At 39.3% G+C, this 27,937-nt stretch overlaps 1 protein-coding gene across 11 annotated transcripts in view; it reads right to left on the reverse strand.

The window, feature by feature from the left end:
• Positions 1 to 27,937, reverse strand: part of XPNPEP1 (X-prolyl aminopeptidase 1) — a 140,299-nt gene that overhangs the window by 43,638 nt on the left and 68,724 nt on the right. For 10 of the 11 annotated variants that reach the window (XM_033942158.1, XM_033942159.1, XM_033942152.1 and 7 more), the window contains 4 exons: positions 21,944 to 22,033; positions 16,534 to 16,584; positions 15,794 to 15,852; positions 7,392 to 7,469 (listed from right to left, as the gene is read on the reverse strand). In XM_033942158.1, coding sequence (XP_033798049.1) covers positions 7,392 to 7,469; positions 15,794 to 15,852; positions 16,534 to 16,584; positions 21,944 to 22,033 — 278 coding nt within the window. The remainder of the gene's footprint in view (positions 1 to 7,391; positions 7,470 to 15,793; positions 15,853 to 16,533; positions 16,585 to 21,943; positions 22,034 to 27,937) is intronic. The other variant, XM_033942161.1, reaches the window with a different exon arrangement.

Here is a 27,937-nt window from a genome sequence, read left to right on the forward strand (position 1 = left end):
GACACTTATATATCTCAATGAAAAGATACCACATATCTATTATAGTGGACAGCATTATGCGACAATAGTCATTATCTATGAAGGACATTCTATGAGGTAATATCAAGGAAAGAATAGCATTGTATAAGTTCTTTGGCTCATATGAAAGGGCAATACATTGAAGACAATGCCAGCTACATTTCATATTAGTAATCATAATGATAAAAGTGAAAATAATTTGTCAATCCAAATCGTAGGAGAAATTAATAAGAATTGCAAACATAAATGCAGATTAATAGAGAAGCTCTGAGTTAAATCTGCGTATATCAAAACATACATGTTAGCAATGGTGGTAGTAGCTGTAACACATATCCAAAAATGAATCAACAGTTGCTTATATTTTCTGTGACATTCAAGAAAATTCCAGATATCATTTGGACATATAGTGGAATATAGAAATCCAATAACAATATTCAATACTAGATAAACATTGATGAAATATTGGACCCCTATGTATCTTGATATTGCAGTTTTAACAATATTAGTCAGTATATCACAATGCAAAGAAGTGTAATAAGGAGAGGATATATCTCTAAAAGCAATCATGACAGCCAAAAGTGTTTGCCCGGAAGAGGCAGCAACCTTAGCAATCAGTGAATATTGCAAAAGGGCGAAAATTATAATTGACCAGTTAAGTAGCGAAAAGTATGCTATCAGGGGTAGAAGACAGTGCTTAGTATTAGTCTTATTAGAGAAGAAGTCCGGGTATATATAAAAGGATAAAAAGATTTACAAAAAGAAAAGTAAGTAAGAAATCTATGACAAAAGTTATGATGGACTTCTTCGGCTGACCTAAAAAGAAAATGAAAAAATCTGAGAAATGAGTCAAGAAGGAGGTCAGGAAAAGTAAGAACATCAGTTATAAAGAGCATTAAGGAAAAAAGTAGAAAGGTTAGATGAGACAGTGCACAATGAGTTACAGTTAGTGTACAAGAATCATATAAAGGAAAGACAGAAATCCCAGTAATTTTAAAAGAGCCTGCAAGAAAGAAAACATGTATTAAAAAAATACAAACAACCCACGGGTCAGTAAACAGGTAGAAGAGGCTCATCACAAAACAGAGCATAACCAGCAACAATAGTAATATTAGAGAGACATAATAATAAACTCCCATTTATAGCATAGATCTGGATCTACAGAGGTGATTAAACATGACTGTAAGATCTGGCAGATCTAAAACCGGAGGTACGAGTAAACAGATGTCCAAACTATCAGGAACGCTGATGAATATAAATCCAATTAGGTTTTATCGATGGCAGTCGGCTGAATTGATTCGATGAAATCGGCCAATTCGGCCGGATTTGTGTAGTCTTTGGTGGCATTATTATAAGTGATGCGCATACGGGCCGGATACATCATGCCGTGCTTGGCGCCAATCGCGGTCAACTTAGGCCGAAAGGCGAGAAGCTGTTTCCTCTTCTTTGCCGATTCTTTTGATAGATCTGGCACAAATAGCAATTTGCTTCCTTCAAAGGTTATTGGTGAGTGAATTTTCGCCTTTTGTAAGATGGTATGTACTTGCGTTTGGCGTAGCATAGTAATCACTATGGGCCTGGGATAGCGGCTGTGGCGCGCCACGTGCTGCGGGACTCGAAATGCAGTATCAAATTCCATCTTCTTTTCAGCAGGGATCTTCAATAGTTCAGGCAGAAGTGCCGCAAGGAATTCAGTTAACTCGCATGCTTCCCTCCCTTCAGGTAAGCTGAGAAGTCTAAAGCTGGTACGCTTAGCTCTGTTGTTAGCGTGCTCCAGCGCCAGTTCTAATTGTGAAATTCGGGCGGTTTGTTTTTGCAATACTTTTATGGAGTCTTCTGAGGCTTGCATTTTGAGCTCTAGTGTATCAGTGCGGATCTTAACGCTACTGAAATCTTCTCTCAGCGTAGATAAATCATCTCTCATGTCTGAGATATCCTGCTTAGTGTCCAATATGAGGTTACGTATAGACCTCAGTTCCTTCATAATCGAGGCCTGAGATGAATCATCGAGCTTACCATCAGACGATTTCTGCGGTGAAGCAGGTTCTGCACTCTTGCGTTTATTTGATTTAACAGTGGCCATTGTTAGTCGTGTTCTAGATTTCAAATAAGAACTTCTGTATCAAGCTTTAATCGGGAGTTCTTATCGATTTAAGTCAGAATGTTGCTGGAGCTCTTGTCTCATGCGTCCTCCACCATTGCTGCTCACTAGCGCCCCCCACCCTTTCTCATTTTTAAGTTCTTGTAAACCATGCCGAGCTCTACTTCCGTGGAGATGATGCGATATATAAACTTAAGGTTTAGTTTAGTTTAGAGGGGGGAGTCTCCATGGCAGGATGGAGTGGGCATCCCTTCTGCCATTTTTTTCTCGCATGGGAGGTATTAGCATGGCAGGAAGAAGTGGAAATTCCACCTGATATAAGGAGGAGGGAGTGGGTTGGTTCCCTGTGCCGGTTCATTGGGGAGGGCCATCATCAGCGCGGGAGGAGGGTGCTTTTTTTTCTAATGGGGCATATATTGTGCATGTGTGTAACATGCATAGGATCTGTGCCCATAAAGAAAAAAGGCTAAACTAAGGTTAGACAGGTAAGTGACTGGTCTTGACCAGTCGCTTTTTTTGGATTGCTAAAAGCGATCACTTTCTTGTGCATCGGGAAGCCATCTTAGAGCATCAATCGCTATATATAGCATTTCAATATTAATGAGCTTATTTGCATGGTCAGACCGGGGATTGTGTGATCATGCAGAAAACCACACAGTGAGCCGTTTTCTGCATCAGGTCAGCAAATGCGATTGTCGCTAAAGCTGTTAAAGCAGGTTTAGCAATGATCACTGGTTTTAGTGCATCTGGGCTTGTGTCAAGAAAGTGTGGGACAGGCAGGTGGGATCTCTAAAGGAGAGAAGATAGTGGATGCTACGGATGAGCAGACAGGATGGGTCATTTGGCCTTTATCTGCCATCATGTTTCTATGTTTTTAAGAGATACAATATTCCAGGCGAGGTCTCATCATCATGTCCTACTGGACATACTTTTCCCTATGCACCCTAGTCAGCACCTTCTCATCCTGATTTGCTACCCTTTAAATCAGATATAATCATATACATGAACTTGCTTTCTTCTTGCACTGAATCTGGGGGGATTGCAAAGATCTACAAAATGACATAATCAAGCCCGAGAAATGGGCATCGACATGGCAAATGAGGTTCAACGTGGATAAGTGTAAAGTGATGCATGTCGGGAACAAAAATCTCATGCACGAATACAAGATGTCCGGGACGGTACTTAGAGAGACCTCCCTCCCAGGAAAGAGACTTGGGAGTTCTGATCGACAAGTCAATGAAGCCGTCTACGCAATGCGCTGCGGCGGCAAAAAGGGCGAACAGAATGCTAAGAATGATTAAGAAGGGGATCACAAACAGATCGGAGAAGGTTATCCTGCTGTTGTACTGGGCCATGGTGCACCCTCACCTGGAGTTCTTTGTCCAGCACTGTTCGCCGTACATGGAGAAAAACATGGTACTATTCGAAAGAGTACAGAGAAGAGTGACTAAAATGGTTAAGGGGCTGGAGGAGTTGCCGTACAGTGAGAGATTAGAGAAACTGGGCCTCTTCTCCCTTGAAAAGAGAAAAATGAGAGGAGACATGATTGAAACATTCAAAATACTGAAGGGAATAGACTTAGTAGATAAAGACAGACTGTTCACACTCTCCAAGGTAGGGAGAACAAGAGGGCACTCTCTAAAGTTGAAAGGGGATAGATTCCGTACAAACATAATCACCCAGAGAGTGGTGGAGAGCTGGAACGCTCTTCTGGAGTCTGTTGTAGGGGAAAAAACCCTCCAGGGTTTCAAGACTAAGCTGGACAAGTTCCTGCTAAATTGGAATGTACACAGGTGAGGCTGGACTCATTTTAGAGCACTGGTCTTTGACCTGGGGGCCACCACATGAGCGGACTGCTGTGCACGATGGGCCACTGGTCTGACCCAGCAGCGACAATTCTTATGTTCTTAATCACTTGACCACTTCTCAAGCTTCCTTGGATAACTTTACATTTGGTTTGCTTATGCAGAAGAGCCTATTCTGTAGCAGAATACAGTGTCATCTACATAAAGGTAAACTTTTCCTTCTAACCCCTCTGCAAGTATCGTCCACAAATATACCAAGCAGAAGAGTCCCCAGGACCAAACCCTGAGGAACTCCACTTATCGCCTTTTTTACCTCCAAGTAACTTCTATTATCTGCTGTTTTCCCACTCAACCAGGTTCTAACCCAGACAATCACCTTAACCCCCAAGACCAATTTCAGAATAGTTACACAGACAGTGTTACTGCCATACCTAGACCACTGCAGCTCCTTATATCATGGTATTACTGAAAAGGAATTCAAGAAGTGACAATTGCTACAAAATACAGCGGCTAGACTTGTCTTTCATGTAAGCTGATATGAAAAAGCCAGCCTGTCACTAGCAGATCTACACTGGCTACCAATGAAATAAAGAGTTAAATTTAAGATTGCTTGTATGGTATACAGAAGCAATATATGGAGAGAACTCCACTGGACTAGTATCAGATATTAAGCTCCCTCATTCCTTCCGCAACTTTAGTTCAACACATTGGGCTCCTTTTATTAAGCTGCGCTAGCGGTTTTAGCACGCGCTACAATGCCCTGCGTGCTAGACGCCAACGTCTCTATTGAGCTGGCGTTAGTTTTTCCGCACAGCGCAGGGGTTAGCATGCGCTAATCTGGAGCGCACACTAAAAATGCTACCGCAGCTTAGTAAAAGGAGCCCATTGTCTTGAACTAGTTTGGGGGAAGGGAAGGCCAGTTTAACGGAAAAAACTTGGTTGGAGTCTTCTTTCGAGTATTGCGGACCCAAAGGCTGGAATAGCCTGCCTTTAGGCCTTCGACAGCTCCCCACCTATAATTTTAAGAAAACGTTAGACATTTCTTTTCTCTATGACTTGCTTGAAACCTACATGTCTCATATCTAAAATAAGGGGGGGTGGGAATATGATGGATAATATATTGATAGTTGTTATTTATTGGTATATGGGTGGGAGGGGTGGGTTTCTTATATAATTATTTATTTGGAATAATACAAATAAGAATGTCAAGGGATGAATTAAGGTATTTCTGAATGACTGTTGTACACTTGTAATTTTTGAAAATGAATAAAGATTTTTTTAAAAATAAAACTTTTTGGCTGTAATACCAATCAATATGTCCTTGTAGCTAAATTATAAACTACCACTCAATAAAACTACCACTCTCCGCCTTTTGAGGATCAGGTTCTCTGAGAGTAAGTGCATCTCACAGAGCATTCAGCCTTTAGGACTTTCGTGCCATGGATAACAATGAGAGAATGTTGGCACGTTCCTGATGAAGCCCCGTGTTAAACTCTGGGGGCGAAACGGAGATCTTCCGTAGAAATATAAGAAGTTGAATAAGAGAGAGCAGAAAAAAAGCTAAGTTATCCTGAATTAGATGGAATGGCAAAATACTAGTATAAGTAATAAATATAAGTAATTTATAAGAAAGAAATCAAATGAGAAGTTAAATAAAAGGAGAAAGAAAATAGAAAAAAAGCCAAATAGGGAAGGGCAAAACAAAATAATAAAAAAATATATATAGTTTTATAATGAATTAATAAAAATAAATAAATAAGCACGAATCAGAGATACAGAGAAAATAAACGGGACCGATGATAGCTCACGGTATCAGCCATTGGTTTTGAAAAATATCTCAGATCCATGGCTGTGAGCACTTGAGAACCCTGTTAATCTCTAATTATCCTGTGAGAGTGCAAGGAAAAATTTGTGCGACAGCGCTTTTTTGTTTAAGTGGAGAGCTAAATTATAAACCACAATGATTCCTAACCGAAAATTGCAGGATATAAGAAAATGCATGGTATGGTACTGTAGTTCCTATATGAGCCTCCTATGAAAGACAGTATCAAAAGATTTGCTGAAATCCATGTACCACACTTACTTACCATATATACACAAATATAAACCAAGATAACAGTTTCCCGCTACAAAAAAGGGGGAAAACTTAAAAATAAATGGGGTTTATATTCAAATATTCTCTCCTTCTCCCCTTTCCTGTGGTGTGCAGCATTTATTTTTACCCTTTTTCTTCCTTCTCTCTTTTCACCCCCTCCTACCAGCATTTCTCTTCATTAACCACCGCGCCCCCCCCCCCCCCCCCCGACTGGAATTTCTTCCTCCATCCCATGGTGATGGTATTTCCACACACACACACAGTGACTAGCATTTCACTTACCTAATCTTCTCCAGCTAACGCTGAGGAACAAAGTTATGTGCTCCCGCCCTTTATGAAAGTCTCAAAGAGGGCAGGAGCTGGCAGGTCTTGAGCATGCACAGATGCTCAAGTCTCAGTGCCAGCTTTGTTCCTCGGCATCTGCCAGAGAAAGATGTTAGGTAAATGAAATGCCATTCACTGTGGGATGGAAAAAAAAAAATTCCGGTCAAAATGGTCAGAAACAGCGTGCAAGAATTTAAGAGCAAATGGGATGCCCATGTGGGATCCCTTAGAGGGTTAAGCCAAGGGAACCTGTCACCAGGAGTGGGATCCCTAGGATAGTAGACTTGGGGGTGGGTCAGTAGAGTGGGCAGACCTGATAGGCTATGGCCCTTATCTGCCGTCATCGTCTATGTTTCTATGAATGGTGTTGGAGGGGTCGAAAGAGGAAAGAAATACTGCTGCTGCTACAAGAGGAGGGGAAAGAGATCCAAGAGGAGAGGAGTGGCTAGTGGTTAGAGCTGCTGCCTCACCTTGAGGTTCTGCGTTCGACCCCAGCCTGTTCCATGCAACTCTGAGCAAGTTATTTAACCCTCTACTGCCCCAAGTACCATAGTTAAACTATGAGCCTGCTGGGACAAATAGGGAAAATATTTAAGAATACCCAATTACAGTTTCCTAAACCACTTTGGATGAATCTCTTCATGAAAAAGGTGGTTAATAAATCCCAATAAATAAATAAAATATAAAGAGGCCCTTATTTTTGGCCAAAAAATATCGGTTTATATTTGCGTATATACAGTAGTCTGATTCTCTAGTCACCAAAGCAGGTACTTTAAAAAGCACATTTTTTTCTGGATTTATCTACAAATAAAATCTTAAGAACAGCACAACTGTTGCTGTCCTTTCAAACATAAAATCATTCTGCTAGAAGCAGAAATTATTGTAAGATATTTCAAAAAGCCCTAATGTAACAAATCATGCTCTGTGTACTAACAGAACAGAATGCAAGTCAAACTACCTGTGATAAACAGTTTAGCAGAAATAAGATTGCTTTTCACCCCTGCACGATGTGTGAAACATTTATCTGAGCTGAAAAATATAGTTTTCTTACTTGTAGTGAATGATTGCACCATTGGGTCCTGTGCTTGAAATTGTGTCAAAACTCAAGTCCACAAAATCTTCCTGTTGGCTGGAAGAAAGTTTCATTATTTGCATTTTTTTCTGAATAATTCAATATACGAACAGTGGATCAGATCTAAAATTCTGCTGTTCTAGGAAACCAGTACAGTGTCCACACACTAAAACTGGGAATCGCTGAAGGATTGGGTAAAAGGGAAATATTGATGGTGTTAAATGCTCTCCGTCTACCTCTTTCCAAATGAGGCAAGAAGAATTCCTGGCATGGCCGTCCTAAGGACAGCTCAATGGCGGTACTGCACACTGCCATCCAAGACACATTCCATTCTCTAGCCCAGCTGGACCTGGAGATCCGAACCATAGAGTCTCAAACACTGTACAGCAGTTAACACCAGCAGGGCAATTCCATAAAGGTTGGGATGCTAAAAGTGCAGGATGCCGATACAGAGCTTTTGAGACAATTTACTATTATGAATCAAAATATTAAAGGAACTCTTGCTGATATGAAACTTTTTTTTTTTAATTTTTTATAATTTATTTATTCATTTTTGAATTCTTACAACAAGTGAATTAAACATATTATAATCAATTGTCATATATCACTTGTATTTACAAACAAATCATCTTGTAATACAGAATAAATACCCCCCTTTTTATCAATATTCCTATTTCCATATGATATACATTTCCCCTCCCGCCCCTACATAACTACTACCCATGTGCTAAGATATCTGATCATTAGAATAATTAGTCAATGGTTCCCAAATTTTTTTAAAATTATGAAGATTCCCTTGTTGTAACGCTAACACCTTTTCCATCTTATATATATGACAAACTGAATTCCACCAAAATGTATAATTTAATTTAGTATAATCTTTCCAATTTTGAGTAATCTGTTGCATGGCGACCCCTGTTAAAATCTACAAGGTCAGCATCTATGATATGAAACTTTTACAAAATCAAGTACATCGATTTAAAGTCTCAGATAAAGCAGGTTCAATTAGTGACCTCATCTTTAATGGCTGAGCATAGTAATCTTTGGGTGATCAGTTTTCCAAAAACTCACTTCACTGCTGCATGAAACATGATGAAACGTTATTTGAGAGAAGTGTTGCAAACCTGAGGAAACATTTCCACCATTATTTACCATCATCTAAGAAACACTACCTGTTGAAGGGATGTCTCACAGATTTCTGAAAGTTTGAAGACCTCAGGGTCTGAATTGGTGACTCTTGCAAGTATGGCAATATGTCCATTGTCTTCAAACCAAAATTAGATGGTGTATCTCTCTTTTCTTAAAAAAAACATATATAACTTTTCTGGGCTCCCAGATCAGGATGTTTCCTGACTTTACTAAAGAGACCCTTCCTCCCTTTATCCCTCTTTCTTGGAATTCCTCAAACCCTAATACCACCAGATCCTCCCACAAATTAAAACTATCCTTCCCCTCGCTAAGGCATTTCCCACACAGGAAAGCTAGGGACCTCCCTCCACTTCAAAATCACTGAGCTCTGGAACAACCTTACCTCCCCTCTTCGGAACTTGAGCTCTCTCCAAGTTTTCCGCAAACATCTGAAAACCTGGCTTTTCTCAATAAATATAAGTCTCCCTCCAAGTTAGGAATCAAGGAAACTCTTATATCTTGGCATCCCAAGTCCTCTAAATTTTCTTCACACTTCTACCTCTAACCCTCTGTTGTAGTTCTTTCCTATTTCTCCTACTGTAAACCGCGTCGAGCTCTACAAACGTGGAGATGATGTGATATACAAACCTAAGGATCAGATTAGATTAGATTAGACCCAGAAAAAAGGAAGAGTTTCTCATTACTTAAATCAGGAGGTTTGCAAATAGGAGCATTATTTTTTCCTCAAATATCTTGGCAAATGTATTATAAAATATAGGTCTATTAAGTATATATCATTTTTTCCCTCTCAACTCTTGGCTTTCCTAAGCAGTAAGAAAACCATTACTAGCTTTCCAGAATAGTTAATAGGATGAATCTGCTTGATAGTTAATTGCTGGAACTTCAAACTGCTTTTTTATTTATTTATTCAATTTTATTTTATTTATTCAATTTTCTATACCATTCTCCCAGGGGAGCTCAGAACGGTTTACATGCATGTATTCAGGTACTCAAGCAGTTTTCCCTCTCTGTCCCGGCAGGCTCACAATCTATCTAACGTACCTGGGGCAATGGGGGGATTGAGTGACTTGCCCAGGGTCACAAGGAGCAGCATAGGTTTGAACCCACAACCTCAGGGTGCTGAGGTCGGAGCTTTAACCACTGCGCCACACTCTCTCCCCTCTGCTTTATTTGATGAAATTTTTCTTTATATATTATATCATATTCTGCGTATAAAAAGAAACAGATAAGAAAGCAATTTGCAAATTTGGAAAAAGAAATTAAAAATTTGGAATTAAAATTGGTTAATAAATGGGAACAAGAGACATTTCAATTATTGTTAAAAAAAAAAATGTGAATATAATGAAATTTCCTCTGGATTAGTAAGGAAAGATATTTTTGCTCAGCAAACGATGTATTATGGTAGTGCAAATAAGGCTGGAAGATTATTGGCAAATTATTTAAAAGCAAAGAAAAGAAAGGAGAAAATAAGCATAATTAAGGATGAATTAGGACATTCTCATTCTCAAATTGGAAATATATTAAAACAATTTTTAAAATATTATAAGTCACTGTATTCTTCTGAGTCTTATTTAGATAAAGAGAAAGATGGGTTGGATTTTTTGAGTTTAGTTAAAGGACCTAAGGTTCCTGATCATATAAAAGGAAGTTTAGATAAACCTATATCATTAAAAGAGTTACAAATGGCATTGAAATCCCTTAGAGTTGGGACCGCTCCAGGTGGAGATGGATTTACAGTGGAGTTTTATAAAGAATTTCAAATTTCCCTTTTACCATATTTATTAAAACTATATCAGAATCAACTGAATAAAGGTTGTATATCAGGCACTATGGCAGAATCTTTAACTATTGTTTTGCCAAAGCCAAATAAAGATCTAACATTGGTGTCAAATTACAGGCCTATATCTTTAATAAATGTAGATGGTAAAATATTAGCTAAGATTTTAGCATTAAGATTGACTAAAGTTCTTCCTCATATAATAGGAATAAATCAAACTGGATTTGTTGCTCAAAGACACTCTTCAAATAATACTAGACTGGCATTTCAGATGTATTATTTAACAAGACAAATTAATGATCCGGCTTTTTCAGTATCACTAGATGCTGAGAAGGCTTTTGATCGTGTAGAATGGAATTTCATGTATCAAGCTATGGAATGGTTTGGTATTGGATCCGGATTTATACAAATGATTCAAGCACTGTATAGCTCCCCAACTGCTCGTTTATACATAAATAATAATTTTTCAGATGCTTTTAAATTGCAGAGGGGAGTTAGACAGGGTTGTCCATTATCTCCTTTGCTCTTTGATATAGTTCTTGAACCCTTGTTGTTAGCTATTCAACAGGCAAAGGACATAGAGGGTATTCCATGTGCTGGAGTGGAATATAAAGTATCCGCTTATGCAGATGATATATTGCTTCATTTGAGGAATCCGGAAACAACAATTCCATGTCTACTGGAGATAATAGATACATTTGGAAAATTCTCAGGATACAAAATAAATTGGAATAAATCAGAAATTTTACCTTTAAATGTGCATTGTACAAAAGGTATACTTGATTCTTTCCCTTTTATTTGGAAAGAGGATGGTATAAAATACTTAGGTATTTGGTTGAATAAAACACTTGAAGAGACAATGAGAATAAACGAAAAATTTTTATTACAAAAAGTAACAGAGTTATGTGAGCAATGGAATCCTTTACATTTGTCATGGTGGGGAAGAGTTCAAACTGTTAAAATGATGATTTTGCCTGTAGTTTGCTATCAATTGGGAATGATACCAGTGTTTTTTCAGGGGTCTTTTTATAAAAAATTAAATAGTATTCTGGTTAAATTTATTTGGCTGGGTAAAATTGCAAGAGTGGCTCTAGTGTCTTTGCAAAGACCAATTGAGGAGGGTGGGGTAAATTTTCCCAATTTTTATAGGTATCATCAGGCCTATATCATGCGCCAAGGTATGTATTGGGTCCTCCCAGAGCTTTTGGAACAATTACCAGAGTGGTTAAGGGTGGAGAGATCACTTATTTTTCCACTTAGGCTTGATCTTCTGCTTGGTATAAAAGTGCCTAGAATACGTAAAGACAATAGAGTATTAATGGATACTTGGAAAACATTAAGATTTGTAGATAAATTAACTAGTGATTCTATTTTAAAATCGAAACAGCAGACTATTTGGGTAAACTCCAAGATACAAATAGGCGGGTTTAAGATTGTCTGGAAGGATTGGATTAAAGCAGGTATAAGATCCTTAACGGAAGTAATTGATAATGGTAAGCTGCTTGATTTTTCACAATTGCAACATAAATATGGTCTGAATAAAAAACAAAGTTATAAGTGGTTGCAATTGAAGCAGGCTATTCAGGTGGGGTTCCCTGAATGGAAATCTTTAAATGATCATTACAGCTTAGAATTCTTATGTTTCCAGGCAGATTTTCTGGGACACCAGGCCGCAAAGTGGTATAAAATGATATCTAATTATTTGAATAAGAAACCAAAAAATGGATTAAGAGATATTTGGAGCATTGAGATTAAGCATCAAATTAATGCATCTCAATGGCCACGTATTTGGTCTTGGAGAATTAAAGGTACGATGTCGGCATCTATTAGGCAAACATGGTTCTTTTTGTTGCATAGAGCATTCTGGACCCCTACTAGATTACAAAAATTAGATTGCTCTAAGTCTAATAGATGCTGGCATTGTAAAATTGAAATTGGAACTTTAGACCATCTTTTATTTTATTGTCCATGTATTCAGGCATTTTGGATATCAATATGGGATCAAGTTAATATATTGATGGAAAATCATGTAGCATTATCCTACGACACAGTGATTTTTGGAATGTGTATGAGGGCCAAAAGTCAAATATCTGCAGCAAACAACAAATTATTGATGATTCTTACTGGAGTGGGAATTCAACAAATAACGACTAATTGGAAAGACTGTTCTATATTGAATTGTAGTTTTTGGTGGAACTCAGTTTGTCATTTATATAAGATGGAAAGATTTCTTGCCGTACAGAGGGGATATTTTAAAAGGTTTAAGGAGGTGTGGAGGCCATTAATTGAATATTGTAATGATTAAGGGTTATTCTTTTTCCTTAGGGGATAATTTGTAAAAATGGGGGGGAGGGAGAGTCTAAATATGTATATGTTTGGATAAAATATTTTGTTGATAGGGGAGGGGATGGGAGGTGGATGGAGGGAATTAAAACATGTGTAATAATATTGCTTAAGAATGTCAAGTGAGTGATGTGAATTACTTGTAATAATATTGTACACTTGTTGAAAGAAATAAAAAGGAATAAAGATGAAAAAAAAAAAAAAGAATTTTCATCGAGCCCCTTCTCCATATATTGTGGACTTTAATTTAGAAAAATTGTTTTCCTTAATATAATGTATTTTCCTTTGTATTCTTGCCTTTTTTTCTTTCCAAGTGTTAATCCTTGAGAGTTTGATTTCAGACAAAAATGCCCAGGCATTTTCAGCTGTACCCCAAACCCAGATTTCAGGTTGGTTTGGTGCCAAAGCTAAAATTCAAATTGAATTGTAAGCAGTGATGGTATTAAGCCTCTCCCACATTACCCGAGTACTAACTAATCGGTTATTCCACAAGTGGTGTGCAGTGCTCACCTCGCCCCCAAAAGCTAAGTGCTACTGCTGTAAAACACTAAACCTCAGCCATCTTGAATAATAATAACTTTATTCTTCTATACCGCCATGGTCAGATGACTTCTAGGCGGTTCACACTGAAGGGAGCTGGACAATCAGCGAATTACAAAATGCAAATAGTGAAAGTACAACATATTACACAAGAAATAGACAGAAGGAATATACAAATTTGGTGTGGTTTCTGTTTAGGAGATAAATCTGTCAAACTACGGTTTTAATTTCTTTCCGAAAGGCGCCGTAAATCAGTCTGGCTCCATTGATGTAGTTAACTAACCAAGACTGTTAGCTTGCTTGAAACATGAAAGATCTATTCAAAAAGGACTTATATTTACAGCCAGTGATCCTTGGGTATGCAAATAAGTTAGTTTCTGGTTGTCCGTGTGGGCCTCAGATCTGCTCCATAAACATTTATCACATTAAACACGCATGGTAACAAATGCTCTAGAACAGGGGTGTCCAACCTGTGGCCCGAGGGCCGCATGAGGCCCCGTGAAGTATTTTGTGCGGCCCCGGTCAAAGGCGATGCAGTGTTTTCCTCTGCTGCCCCCGGGTGTTTACCGTCTTGCCGGCTCCCTCCTGTGTCTTGCTGCAGTGTTTGCGCATTTGTGCGGCCCTAGAAACATTTTTTTTTCGGCCAATGCGGCTCAGGAAAGCCAAAAGGTTGGACACCCCTGCTCTAGAAGAACAGGGTCTGCTCTTGTTTCACATGGTGTTCTGTTAGCTGGTTAGTTGTAATATTTAAGGGGGGGGATGATTCCAGAGGGTTGGAGTTGCACATCCCCGCTCTACAGCCATTGAGATCTTTTTTTTTTTTTTTTTTTTAATTGTTGCCTCCGCTGAGTCAGACCAGAGGTCCATCCTGCCCAGCGGTCCGCTCCTGCGGCGGCCCATCAGGCCTAATTGCCTGAACAGTGTCCATGATTAAATTTGTAACTGCCTCTAATCCTATCCCTATAACCTTACCTCTATTCCTATCTGTACCCCTCAATCCCTTTGTCCTCCAGGTACCTGTCCAGACCCTCTTTGAAGCCCTGTAGCGTACTCCTGCTTATCACATCCTCCGGTAGCGCGTTCCATGTAGTGAAAAAGAACTTCCTGGCGTTTGTTCCAAACCTTTCCCCTTTCAATTTCTCTGAGTGCCCCCTTGTACTTGTGGTTCCCCGTAATTTGAAAAATCTGTCCCTGTCTACTCTTTCTATGCCCTTCATGATCTTGAAGGTTTCTATCAAGTCTCCTCTAAGTCTCCGCTTTTCCAGGGAGAAAAGCCCCAGCTTCTTCAGTCTGTCAGTATATGAGAGGTCTTTCATACCCTTTATTAGCTTAGTTGCTCTTCTCTGGACTCTCTCAAGTTCATTTGCACAATTGCTTTTAAGAAATATAAATTAATACGATTTAACAAGATATTATTTAAATATCTTTAAGGTAAAAAAAAAAAAAAAAAATTGGGGAGACCTCTCTGATTCCAACACAAGGGTAATGTTTATTATGCATCCACTAAAAAAGACTTGAAGCAGAGCTACATGGCAGCACATGCATAAGAATTTGGAAAACTATTAAATGATCAATTTTCCCAAAAACTCAAATTTACTGCTGCAAGAATATGTTGAAACGTTATTTGAGAGAAGTGTTGCAAATACCAGAGGAAACATTTCCATCATCCCAACATATATATTATTTACCAACATCTATGAAACAGCTCGGAGAACAGGTATGCAGGAGTTCCAGGTTCCGAGTCTTAAAATTTGGGTTAAAGAAGGGTTGGACATATCAGAAAGCTAGTTTCCTCCAACCTCAGATAGGTTCATACAGGGAGAAATTTCCAATGCAGCAAAAATGACCTCAGCCACAGCACTCCTACCCAGTGTCAGTGAGGAGGACAGAAGTGTTCAGGACCAAAAGCAAAATCAACCACCAATAAGGTAAAATGCTAAAGGCAATAATGAAGCTCTACATATTCAAATTACCAGCTTACTCCTTTACACCCTCCTAACAGTAACAAGCAGAAATGCAACAAAATATTATTTATTTCAAATACTTATACCCCACACTATTACTCTAGGCGGCTTACAAAACACAGATACTGTATACAGTGCTCTTCCGGTCATTCGCGGTCGGCTATTCGCGGTCCCAGTCATTCATAGTATTTTCCAACCGCAAATGACTGGGCAGGAGAGGGCAGCCGGAGAGGCAGGAGAGAGCGGCCAGAGTACCGGCAAGTGAAGGAAATCACTCGCGGTATGCCCCGACCGACTCTTCCTGCACTAAAGTCAGGCCTCACCAATCAGGAGCTTCTATGACACGCAGCTCCTGACTGGCGAGGCCCGCCTTTAGTGCAGGAAGAGTCGGTAGGGGCATACCGCGAGTGATTTCCTTCACTCGCCGACGCTCCAGCTGCTCTCTCCTGTCCCCCCGCTAAAAACCGTATTTGCGGTTTTTCAACATTCGCGGGGGTTCCTGGAACAGAACCCCTGCGAATATCGGGGGGGGGAGTACTGTATAAAAAAATGGATAAGATAAAATAAAATACATGAAAAATAAAAATCAAAACACAAAGATGCCTCACCTGCGAAACTCCCTTGCCTTGTCAGAAGCTACCAGTTCAGTAACTGTTCCTTTTGGAACCTATAAAGCAAGAAAACTCAAGTAGAAAATCCAACAGATGCATTAGAAGATACACATACATTGCCACATTGTTCAAAGCTATTCCCTCCAATAAAAAGAAACAAAACTCTATTTCAAGAACTTTGTTAACAATCCTCAAGAATTACAACAGGCCTGCTAGAATGATTCAAAGTCATACTGGCTATTGTATGGCGTGGCAAATGTGATTCCTACACATCTGCACTCTATGCTGTGTCTCACATGTGCAAAAGAAGGGGCATGTATTTTTCCTTTGCTCTTCCTCCAAGCCTCATCTCCAACCCCTTTGCCTTCCTCTAGTCTCTTCTTAGTCCTCATTTCCCCACCTCCCTCCTTGGGGCCTCCCATAAAGTTGTCAAAATTGCTCAATGAGCACGCTTGTGAGTGGAATTCCTGAGGGTTAGATATCAACTGTGAGAGGCATCATAGATGCCAACTAACTCAAAGGTTAATGCCCTGGGCATGGAAGGGGCTAAAGAACTGCAAAGAGGTTCTCAGAGAAAACTACAGGACCCCAGGCCAGAAAAACTCCATCCTTCTCAAAAAACTATATGCTGGCTTAAAAAGAAAAGCAATTAAGCAAATTAGTGTTCATTTATTGTTCTACAGCGTAGAATAAAAACATCTACAAGCTAAAAGGAGAAAGAAACTTTTATACGATACCTCTTTTTCCAGCCAATTAAAAAGTTCACAAAGTGCAATGGCATCTTTAACCTACACCCAGCAGAAAGAGGAGAAGACTTTAGTCAAATATGGTTCTTGGATTGAATGCCAGATGCTAGCCAAATACAAAAAAGCAGGAAGATTAACAGCATTTTCCTAGCCCGTCACTAACCTCTTCGGGGCAATTCTACAACAAGTGCCCCAAGATCACCTGATAGACATCTCTTCTATAAACAGCACCTAGGCGCCTAGATGTCATTATATGTAGACTATTAGCATAAGGAAAGATTAGGTTCTTACCTTGCTAATCTTCTTTCAGGACTAGTAGTCTTGACCATCGGGTTAAACCCCCATTAGTTGCGAGGGTTGTAGAGAGACCACTGTTTGTTTTCATGCCCAGTTTCTCATCACTCTGGGATGAGCTCCGCCCCCTCAGTCTTACTCTCTGCAAGCGAGGAGTAGGGAGCCTGAATGTTCTGCTCGAGGTGACATCGAATTTATACTGCGCAGAAGACAGACCCGGCAATCTACTTCTGTATTCTGTCACTAGGACTCTAACATGAATCGATGGCACCTAACATATCTACATGCAATTTAGAAAGTTGCTTAAGAGCCACTTGCTTGTTCAACCTTTAAGCTAATATTCTGCTTCTTGAGTTAATATTTTACTTCCTGAATATCTTCTCAGGGATCAGATTAAAGAGCAGTTTGTTGCAAAGGCCATGTTCAGGCATACTCCACATTTCTTATTTTAGTAGCTAATTTGGATGCAGTAAACATGGCACAGTCTCTCTATAAAAGATATTCAATTGGTGCCAGAAAACGATAGTTAAAAATATGCCACAATAGTTAATATACCAAATAAATACAGCAGGGTACAACTCAGGACACAGGTTCAGTAAATGTCTTCATAAAGACTGTTAATAAAGCCCAATAAATAAATATATAAATAAATTGCACCATGCCATAGAACAGGGGTGCCCACACATTTTTGGCTTGCGAGCTACTTTTAAAAACGACCAAGTCAAAATGATCTATCAACAATAAAATTTACAAAAAAAAAAACCCCCAACACAAAGCACACTGTACGCAGAGAAAATGTTAATTATCATTTGTATTTGGGTTTTTTTTCAGAGGTCAAGGCAGATGACTTTAAAATACGCAATGTCACCTCAGTAACAACTATACAAAAATAGACAAAATATACCCCCTCCCCTTTTACTAAACTACGATAGCAGTTTCAAGCACAGGGAGAAGCGCTGAATACCCCACGCTGCTCCCAATGCTCAGGCTCCCTGCACTAAAAACCGCTATCGCTATCACGGTTTAGTAAAAGGTGGCCATAGTGCAAAATATAGACAGCAGATACAAATGCTCAAAACAGATACATTTTGATCACTAAATTGAAAATAAAATCATTTTTCCTACCTTTTTGTTTGGTGATTTCATGAGTCTCTGGTTGCACTTCCTTCTGTAAATCTAATATTTCTTTCTGCCCCCTTCACTTTTCTTTCTGTCTATCTTTCTTTTTCTCTCCCCCTTCCTCCTCTTTATTTCTGTCTTTCTCTCTCCCCCTGCCCCCTCTTTATTTCTGTCTTTCTCTCTCCCCCTGCCCTCCAAGCCATCACACCAATTTCTCCACTTCCCCAATTCTTTCTCTCTCCCTGCCCCCCCCAAGCCACCCTGACATCAATTCTAACGTCGGAGAGGAAGTTCCAGGCCAGCCAGGCAGCGAATAGCTGGCCCTGAACTTCCTCTCCAATGTCAGAATTGACGTTGGATGTGAAGGCTTCTGGGTCTGGCGCTTATATGTGCCTAGCCTGGCTCGGGGAGGCAGGAAGAACGTGATCGACTCGCGTTGCCTTTGCAATCTACTGGTCGATTGCAATCAACCATTTGGGCACCCCTGCCATAAAACAAGAAACCCCTCTTACAATCAGATTGGTCAGCTCAGGCCTTCTCTCAACAAGGAGCTTCACACACAGTCCATGAGCCTTAATGGTATGAACAAGTTAAAATTAATAAAAAATTATTTTGTAATGAAACATTATCAATAATCCACTTATAAGCAAGTGTTCTTTACTGGGGATTGTTTCCTATCTGAATGCAACAGAGCGTTACAGCACAGTTAGGACAGAAACATAGTTTTCAAGGCAGGGGTAGTAAAATATACAGCTATGGTCCTAAGGGTAAAGAGATGTGGTTGGGGTGGGCGGCGGGGGTGAACTTTCAGGGGGTGTTGGGCATCTCTCCTGCCGGGGAACATTGGCAGGGGTTGGGAGGGTGTCAGAAGGAGGGATTGGGCATACCTCCTGCCGGGGAACATTGACGAGGGTATGGGGGGTTCAGCAGAAGGGAGTGAGCATCTCTCCTGCTGGGGAACATTCGGGGGGGATTGCGGTGGCTTCAGGCAGAAAAGACTGGGCATCCCTCCTGCCGTGAACGTTGCCGGGGGAGGGGGGTTCCATGATTCTGTAACCGGCACTTATGACAGACACCGGTTAAAGAATTGTGTTTTTAGGTGAAGGACTGGTCCCTCCCATGCCTAAAAGGTCTTGTTTTGGGTGTTCGGGACTTGGGCAATTTTTTTTTTTTTTTTTTTGAGAATAGATGTAGTGGCAGGCTGGACGATTAAACTCCTGAACGTACAGGTAAGCCATTCTTGGGGGGAAAACCCCCCACATTTTGGACGTTTTTTCGAGAATGGACATTTCCCTGTTGCTTACTTGTGCACCAAGGGCCTTAAGCCAAAAGGGGACTTAGATGTTGTTTTTGATTATGCCCCTCCATTTGTTCCCTTTTTTTTTTTTTTTTTTTTTTTAAGGGCTGAAAGTAAAGTTGCAAGAGTAATTGGCTCATTTATTATCGAAATTAATTTTTCACTATTGGTGGTTAAAGAAACAGCAAGGTATTTTAGGACCAATGCCATTAAACATACCCCAGAAAAGACTCTGATTGAATTATTGTGTCTGGGTGTTTGAGATCCTTTTTCCTTGCTTGTTTAAATATCTCAAACTATTATCTGACTTTTACAGTGCAAACATTTTTGAACTTACAAAAATCACTGGGTGTTCAAACTAGGAACTCTTAACTTTGTCATGTTTAAAGATGCTATCTATGTTTATGTGCCAAGTGGAATGAGAGTAACATTCCACTCAACCATTGCCCCTCATATCTCCTTACCACCTCTAGTATAAAGTTCCGCACCATAATTCTACAATGGATCCAATTCACGCTCACAGAGGGCACATTCCCTGACAACCTCAGCGAAATTGTCATCACCCCAATCCAAAAAGACCCAAAGGCACCACAAAACCTCCCTTCCAACTATAGACCTATAGCCTCAATTCCGCTATATGTCAAAATTACAGAAGGCCTAGTAGCCAAACTCCTCACCAATTACATAGAGGATCACAACCTACTACACCCCACGCAATCAGGATTCAGAACAAATTTCAGCACAGAAACATTACTAGGCTCCCTCATGGATACCATCAGACAACAACTTAGTATAGGGAAAAAAATGCTACTCATACAACTGGACCTATCGGCAGCATTCGACCTAGTAGACCACAACATCCTTCTACAGATACTAGATGCAATAGGCATCTCAGACAAAGTATACTCCTGGTTCAAAGGATTCCTAAAACTCAGAACCTACAGAGTAAAATCAAACAAAGAAAAATCAGAATCCTGGTCAAACCCATGCGGCGTACCACAAGGATCTCCACTATCCCCCACCCTCTTCAATCTATACACTGCCTCTCTAGGAACCCATCTAAATAATCTAGGCCTAACATCCTATAGCTACGCGGATGACATCACCATCCTCATCCCATACGATCATTCCAAACCTACCATGACAGAGGAACTTCACCAAACAATGGAAGCAGTCACAACCTGGATGGGAAATCACAAACTTAAACTCAACCAAGACAAAACCAAATTCATCCTCCTAGAAAACGACAAGATCCAAACCACATCCATCCTTGACATAAACGCAACCAAATATCCCATCCAAACAACCATAAAACTACTAGGCATGACCATAGACAGATGCTGCACAATGCAGCCACAAATAAACAAAACAACTCAAAAATCATTCGCAATCATGAGAAACCTGAGACAAGTCCGAAAATTCTTTGAAAGCACACAATTCCTACTTATAGTACAATCCCTAATACTAGGAATACTGGACTACTGTAACATTCTCTTCCTCCCATGTCCGGCAAATACGACAAGACAACTCCAAACAATCCAAAATACAGCCTTAAGACTCGTCTATTCATTGAAAAAACACGACCACATCACTGAAGCCTACATCAACTCACACTGGCTCCCAATCCAAGAAAGAATCCAATTTAAATTTTACTGCATATTATTTAAAACACTACACGGAGACAGCCCATCATACCTGAACAATCGCCTCATCCAAGCAACCAGCACCAGACACAGAAAAACGCACTCCCCATTCATACCCCCCCCATCCAAAGAAGTGAAAAGAACAAAACTACATGACGGCCTCCTGGCCACACAAGCTGCAAGACTAGATAACCAAATCTCCAACCTTCTGATGACCACCCCAGACTATAAGACGTTCAGAAAAGAAATAAAAACCACACTTTTCAAGAAATTCCTAAAACAGAAATAACAACACGACCACTAAAAGCCCTCAATATCTTCATATTACCTCTCAAGCTATTCTCTACAATTCATATAATTCTGTTATTCTGTAACTCTGTAATTCTTTATTCATTGTAATTCTGTCCTTAAACTAACCTTTTTGTAATCCGCCTTGAACCGCAAGGTAATGGCGGAATAGAAATCCCTAGTGTAATGTAATGTAATGTAATGTAATGTAACAACAAATAAAGCTGTAAAATTTTATGTCAAAATTCCAAGCGGTTGCTGAGAAAACAGTTTAAAAAAATAAAAAACCCTCTAAGGCAGGGGTAGGGAACTTCGGTCCTCGAGAGCTGTATTCCAGTCAGGTTTTCAGGATTTCCCCAATGAATATGCATTGAAAGCAATGCATGCAAATAGATCTCATGCATATTCATTGGGGAAATCCTGAAAACCTGACTGGAATACAGCTCTCAAGAACCAGAGTTCCCTACCCCTGCTCTAAAGAGTTACTTTATTTTCCCTCACCCAGTATTTTTACGCAATCTACACACAGGCATCCCTGGTAGACTTTGGTTGGTACAGCTAGTATATTTATATGCAGTTTATAAAATCTGTGCGTGCATAGATGCACACACACACTTCTTTGGAACAGATGAAAGTTTGTATATTACTGGGATCATTATTGGTGCATGTATTATAAAAGCACAAAAGAAACATCGTTAATCACACATGCCAAGTTATGAAATGAGCCCTCACCTACCTACCAGCACAAGGCATTACTTACATGTGCTCTCTTCATTCCTTCAATTTCTGTTGTATTTTTCACTGCTTTTGCTAAGCAAATAGGTGTATATGGTGTGAGCAATCTGTGTGCCTGTAACAAAAATGGAAATATGAATTACAATAACGATATAATGCCTGGTTTCTTAAACCTTACTCTGTTTTTCCAACAAAAGTGGTGACAGTTATGCCTTTTGCTGCCATAAGTTTCAAAAATCCATTCACCTTGGAAAAGTGTATTTTCTTAGCACGTGAAATGCCAACATCTTTGCCTGTAGTCAGGGACAGGAGGTAGTGGGTCTTAACTCTCATTTGGGGGCTATGGACACAAAAGAGAAAGCTACAGAAGGGATGGGAGGCCAGAGAGGGCAAGAAATACAAATGGGCGAACACTGGGAGGAGGAAAGAAATGGAGAGAGAGGAGCAAGAGGGATACACTGTGGTAGTGTAAGACGGTGGTCTCTCACATGCGGCCCTCAAACAATTGGCGAACGTACTCTTCAAATAGACATACCTTTGGCCCTACGTTATTAATTTTAGCTATGATATGCTATTAATCTTTAGCCATGATTTCTAAGCTTTATTCTTATGCAAAGTTATGTTATCATTTTTTAGTTATGAATTTTTAAGGTTTGCTTGTATGTCTATTTTACTATGTTCTTAAAATTATGTATGTATATTCTGTTAACCGTATAGATGTAAACGGTATAGAAATTTTTAAAATAAATACATTTCAAATATTGCCCACTTGATATAATCAACAGAGAGTACTTGCCTTATAGGAGGGGTACAAACAAAATGAAAGGCAGGCAAGAGATGTCCTAATCAACCAGTACGCAAGCTTTATTGTTAATGTTCAAACAATTTTATTAATGAAAAGATGCACCAGCAGCAGAACAGCATACACTTTCCCCTCTGTATTTGCGAATTCCGTATCTACAGATTTGCTTATTCGCGATTTTAAATGTTAAAAAAATACATTTTCATTTTTCAAGCTATTTTAAGCCCTGTAAACCCCCCCCTTAAGCCTTACCTGGTGGTCTAGCGGGTGTTTGGGGCAGGAGCGATCTTCCCACGCTCCTGCCCCATGCAGATCGCTCACAGGAAATGGCTCAAGAGACTACGGGAGCTAAAGGCAGCCATTTCTTGTGAGTGATCTGCACGGGGCAGGAGCGTGGGAAGATCGCTCCTGCCTGAAAACCCACTAGACCACCAGGTAAGGCTTAAGGGGGGCTTTCAGGGCTTAAAATAGCCAGGGGAAGCGGGGGTTAGGGGCAGAACCGGTCCAAATATTATTTGCGGACTGGCTCTGCCCCAAACCCCCATGAATACGGAAGGGGAAGTGTACAAGAAAACACAACCACAATGGTAAGAAATCCAAAAGTGGAACAAACAATGTCATCAAATTTTCCAATACAGCAACTACAATAGTACCCATCTCCCCAAAACAAGTTCCCACCCCCATCATAGCAACAATACATCAACACTGCGGCAATGCCGGAATGAGCCAAGGTCTTGGTTTCCAATAGACCTCATCCTGCAAGGGAAGGAAAATGAAAAAGGCACAGAACCCCCAAACTCAAACAAAACAGGTAAAGGAAGAGAAAAGAAAGGAAAGGACCCCCCCCCCCCCCAAAGGAGAAGAAGATTCCTCTTCCACAGTGACTACCTAAGCTTTATTGTTTAAAAAAAGTCCCAACAAAGATCCAAGTTTCAGCATCAAATGATGCCTTCATTAGGGGCAATAAAAATTCAATGAGTATAAATAAACAGAGCAATAAAATGAGTCCACAGAAGATAAAATAGAAAAAGACAAAAACAAAAACCCATAATGGAAAATGCAAAATAAAGGATCAAATAACTCAAACATGTGCAGTCAATATGGCAGCAAAATGGCACGGATAAATATACGTTTGTGTTAGAACTCTTTTAAATGGATGCAATTGAAGCAGGCTATTCAGGTAGGGTTCCCTGAATGGAAGGGTCTTAATACTCAATATAGCTTGCAGGTTCTCTGTTTTCAGGCGGATTTTTTGGGACACCAAGCCGCAAAATGGTATAAATTGTTATATGGATTTTTAAATAAAAAAAAATAAAAATGGACTTAGGGATATTTGGAGTATTGAGATTGGACAGACAATTTCTACATCTCAATGGCCACAATTTTGGTCCTGGAGGTTAAGGTCTACAAGGTCAGCATCTATGAGTCAAACATGGATGTTTTTGTTACATAGAGTTTTATGGACCCCTACGCGTTTGCAAAAGATAGATAGTACTAGGTCTAATAGATGCTGGCATTGTAGATTAGAAGTTGGGACGTTAGATCATTTAATTTTTTTTGTCCCTATGTAAATGCTTTTTGGAAACTAATTTGGCCCCAAATTAATAAATTATTAGAAAACCATGTAGGACTCTCATATGACACTATATTATTTGGTACAGCAATGAGAACTCAGAGTCCGATTTCTGCAAACAATAACAACTTATTATTAATATTAACAGGGGTCGCCATGCAACAAATTACTCAAAATTGGAAAGATTATACTAAATTAAATTATACATTTTGGTGGAATTCAGTTTGTCACATATATAAGATGGAAAAGGTGTTAGCCTTACAACAAGGGAATCTTCATAATTTAAAAAAAATTTGGGAACCATTGACTAATTGTTCTAATGATCAGACATCTTAGCACATGGGTAGTAGATATGTGGGGGAGGGGTGGGAAATGTATATCATATGGAATTAGGAATATTGATAAAAAGGGGGGGATTTATTCTATATTACAAGATGATTTGTTTGTAAATACAAGTGATATACGAAAATTGGTTATAATATGTTTAATTCACTTGTTGTAAGAATTCAAAAATGAATAAAAATTTAATTTAAAAAAAACCCAAACTCTTTTTTCCTTCCAGATTTTCCAGAAATCTATGAAAACAGTTATTTCAACAGTTGTTAGAAAATTAGTTATCTTCTCCCTAGGATGTTGGATGAGGGTCTTCGTTGATAAATTATTCTCTCACTAATCAAACTATTTTCATTTGATTACCGATATTTATGTAAACCGAGGTAAGCTCCTTTTGGGGAGATGACACAGTATATATATATATATATATCCAAGATTTAGATTAGATCAATTAGTATCTCTACAAAAGTCAATTAAGGAGGGAGGGGTAAATTTTTCAAATTTTTATAGGTACCATCAGGCCTATATTTTACGTCAAGGTATGTATTGGGTCCTCCTGGAGCTCAATGAGTACACTCCCGATTGGTTATATTTAGAATGGCGACTCCTGTGTCCTTTACATCCTTGTCACATTCTCAGTATCAAGATGCCCAGATTGTATAAAGAAAATAGAATTTTATTAGACACTTGGAAAACTGTGAGGTATGTCAGTAACTTAACTGTTAATCCTATTAATAAATCAACAAATCAATCTATATGGCTAAACTCCAAGATTCAAATTGGCGGATCTAAGATTGTCTGGAGGCATTGGTTAAGGGCAGAAATACGAACTTTAAGTGATGTTATTTCAAATGGAAAGCTGCTTGATTTTACACAACTGCAACATAAATTTGGGCTTAATAAATCACAATATTATCGTTGGTTGCAATTGAAGCAGGCCATTCAGTCAGGGTTCCCTGAATGGAAAAGTCTTAATTCTCAGTATAACATGGAATTTTTATGCTTCCAGGCAAACTTTCTGGGTCACCAGGCCACGCAGTGGTACAAAGTTATTAGTGAATTGGTTAATAAAAAGCCTAAAAATGGTCTTAGGGATATTTGGAACATTGAGATTAAGCATCAGATTTCAGCATCTCAATGGCCACAAATTTGGTCTTGGAGAATAAGATGTACATTGTCAGCATCTATGAGGCAAATTTGGTTTTTTCTTTTGCATAGAGCATTTTGGACCCCAGTTAGATTACAAAAGTTGAATAGTTCATTATCTAATAAATGCTGGCATTATAATCTTGATGTAGGGACTTTGGATCATCTTTTATTTTATTGTCCCTATATCTTGGCCTTTTGGAAATCGATCTGGGATCAAATAAATTGTTTATTAGAAAATCCTGTAGCATTAACTTATGATACTGTGATATTTGGCATGTCTATGAGAAAAAAAGAGTCAGATATCGGCAAACAATAACAAACTTTTATTGATTATGACAGGAGTTGCCATTCAACATATTACTAACAATTGGAAAGATCATAGCAGACTTAATTTTAATTTTTGGTGGAATTCGCTATGTCATTTATATAAAATGGAACTTTCAATAGCGGTACAAAAAGAAAATTATAAAAGTTTTATTAAAATATGGGAGCCATTAACATTGTTTTGCAATGAATAGATACCATTTTTCTTTTGAAGATACACCATGTAAGGAAGGGAGGGGGGAGGGGTTGTTTGGATAAAATGTTGAAATAAAATTAATAATAGGGATGGAGGGAGGGTAGGGTAAGGATTTCTTTTAAGTTAATAGAGGATAAGGATAAGTTTTTCAAGTGTTTAACTAAGTGTTATTTCTTATAATTCTTGTACACTTTATGAGAGGGTAAAATGAATTAAGTAAAATTGTGTTGGGAGGGAGGGTGGGTTATGGGTTTATATATATATATATATATATATATATATATATATATATATATATATATATATATATATATATACATACAATTGTTATTGTCTTGATGGATTTATCAAGTGTTGTTTCTGAGACTATGTATGATTTTTCTTGTACACTTGTTGAATGATTAAAAAGGAATAAAGAATTAAAAAAAAAAAAAATAGATTAGATCAATCATAAAACAACCATGTCAAAATAACAAGTCAGTCAGAGGAACCGAAAAAAGTACAGAAATAAACATGCAGATAAATATGCAAAAGTGCATTGCATTGCATTGCATTATTATGAAACCCACATGGAGTAACCATGTCAGAACCAAGTAAAAATGAAGGGACAAAATGTCATACCAGCCAGGGAAGAGACATGTTAATTAGAGAATGACACGGTGGCTGTTACCCACGGTAAGCCACGGGTGACCGCAGGTTACCTGCTGAAACGGTGGGGGGGAACAGTGTTCACCACGGCTACGGGTACAAGGCCATTCACCGCCCCGTGTAGCAGTGAATGGCCTTGTCTCCGCAGTTAAAGGAGGGAACACGCGCAGTCACCGATCGCGCTCCCTCCCTCCTTACTGATAGCCACCCAAGCCATCTCCCTCCCTCCTTATGGATCACTGCAGCCCGATCGTCGCTGCCGCCTGAGCATCTCCCTCCCTGCCCCTTACCTTCGTGGCAGGCAATTTCTCTAAATGTGATTTCTATGAGCAGCCGGAGCGCTGAAATCGCGTGTGGCTGCCGTAAAGGTCATCTCCGATGCAACCGGAAGTTGCATCAGAGACCTTTCCTGCAGCCACATGCGATTTCAATGCTCCGGCTGCTGGTAGAAAGCACATTTAGAAATTGCCTGCCACGAAGGTAAGGAGCAGGGAGGGAGTGAGAAAGGGAGGAAAGGTGGGGTGGGGAGGAACAGACGCTGAAGGGAACTAGGGTGCGGAGGAACAGACGCTGAAGGGAACTGGGGAAGGTGGGGTGAAGAGGAACAGATGCTGAAGGGAAATGGGGAAGAGATAGATTTCAGACTATGGGGGGAGCAGAGGGAAGAAGATGGGTGCCAGACTAATTGGGGGTGGGGGGAGAGATGGAAGGGATAGGCACAGTAACAGAGCATATGGAAGAGACAGAGAAGGCAGTGGATGGAAGGAAACGAATGAGGAGAAGATGAGGAAAGCAGAAACCAGACAACAAAGGTAGAAAAAAAATTTATATATATATATTTTTTTTTTTTTTTGCTTTAGGATATAGTATATTAATTGTGTTGATAAAGTTATAAATAAAGCCCCGATAGCTGAACATCTTTCTCTAGTCCAGCAGCCAGAACTTTGATTTATAAGGAAGGAATAAGCTAAATATTGCAGTGCTGAGGCTTGTA

This window comes from Geotrypetes seraphini, chromosome 4 (assembly GCF_902459505.1).
Source record: "Geotrypetes seraphini chromosome 4, aGeoSer1.1, whole genome shotgun sequence".
NCBI classification, from domain to species: Eukaryota; Metazoa; Chordata; class Amphibia; order Gymnophiona; family Dermophiidae; genus Geotrypetes; species Geotrypetes seraphini.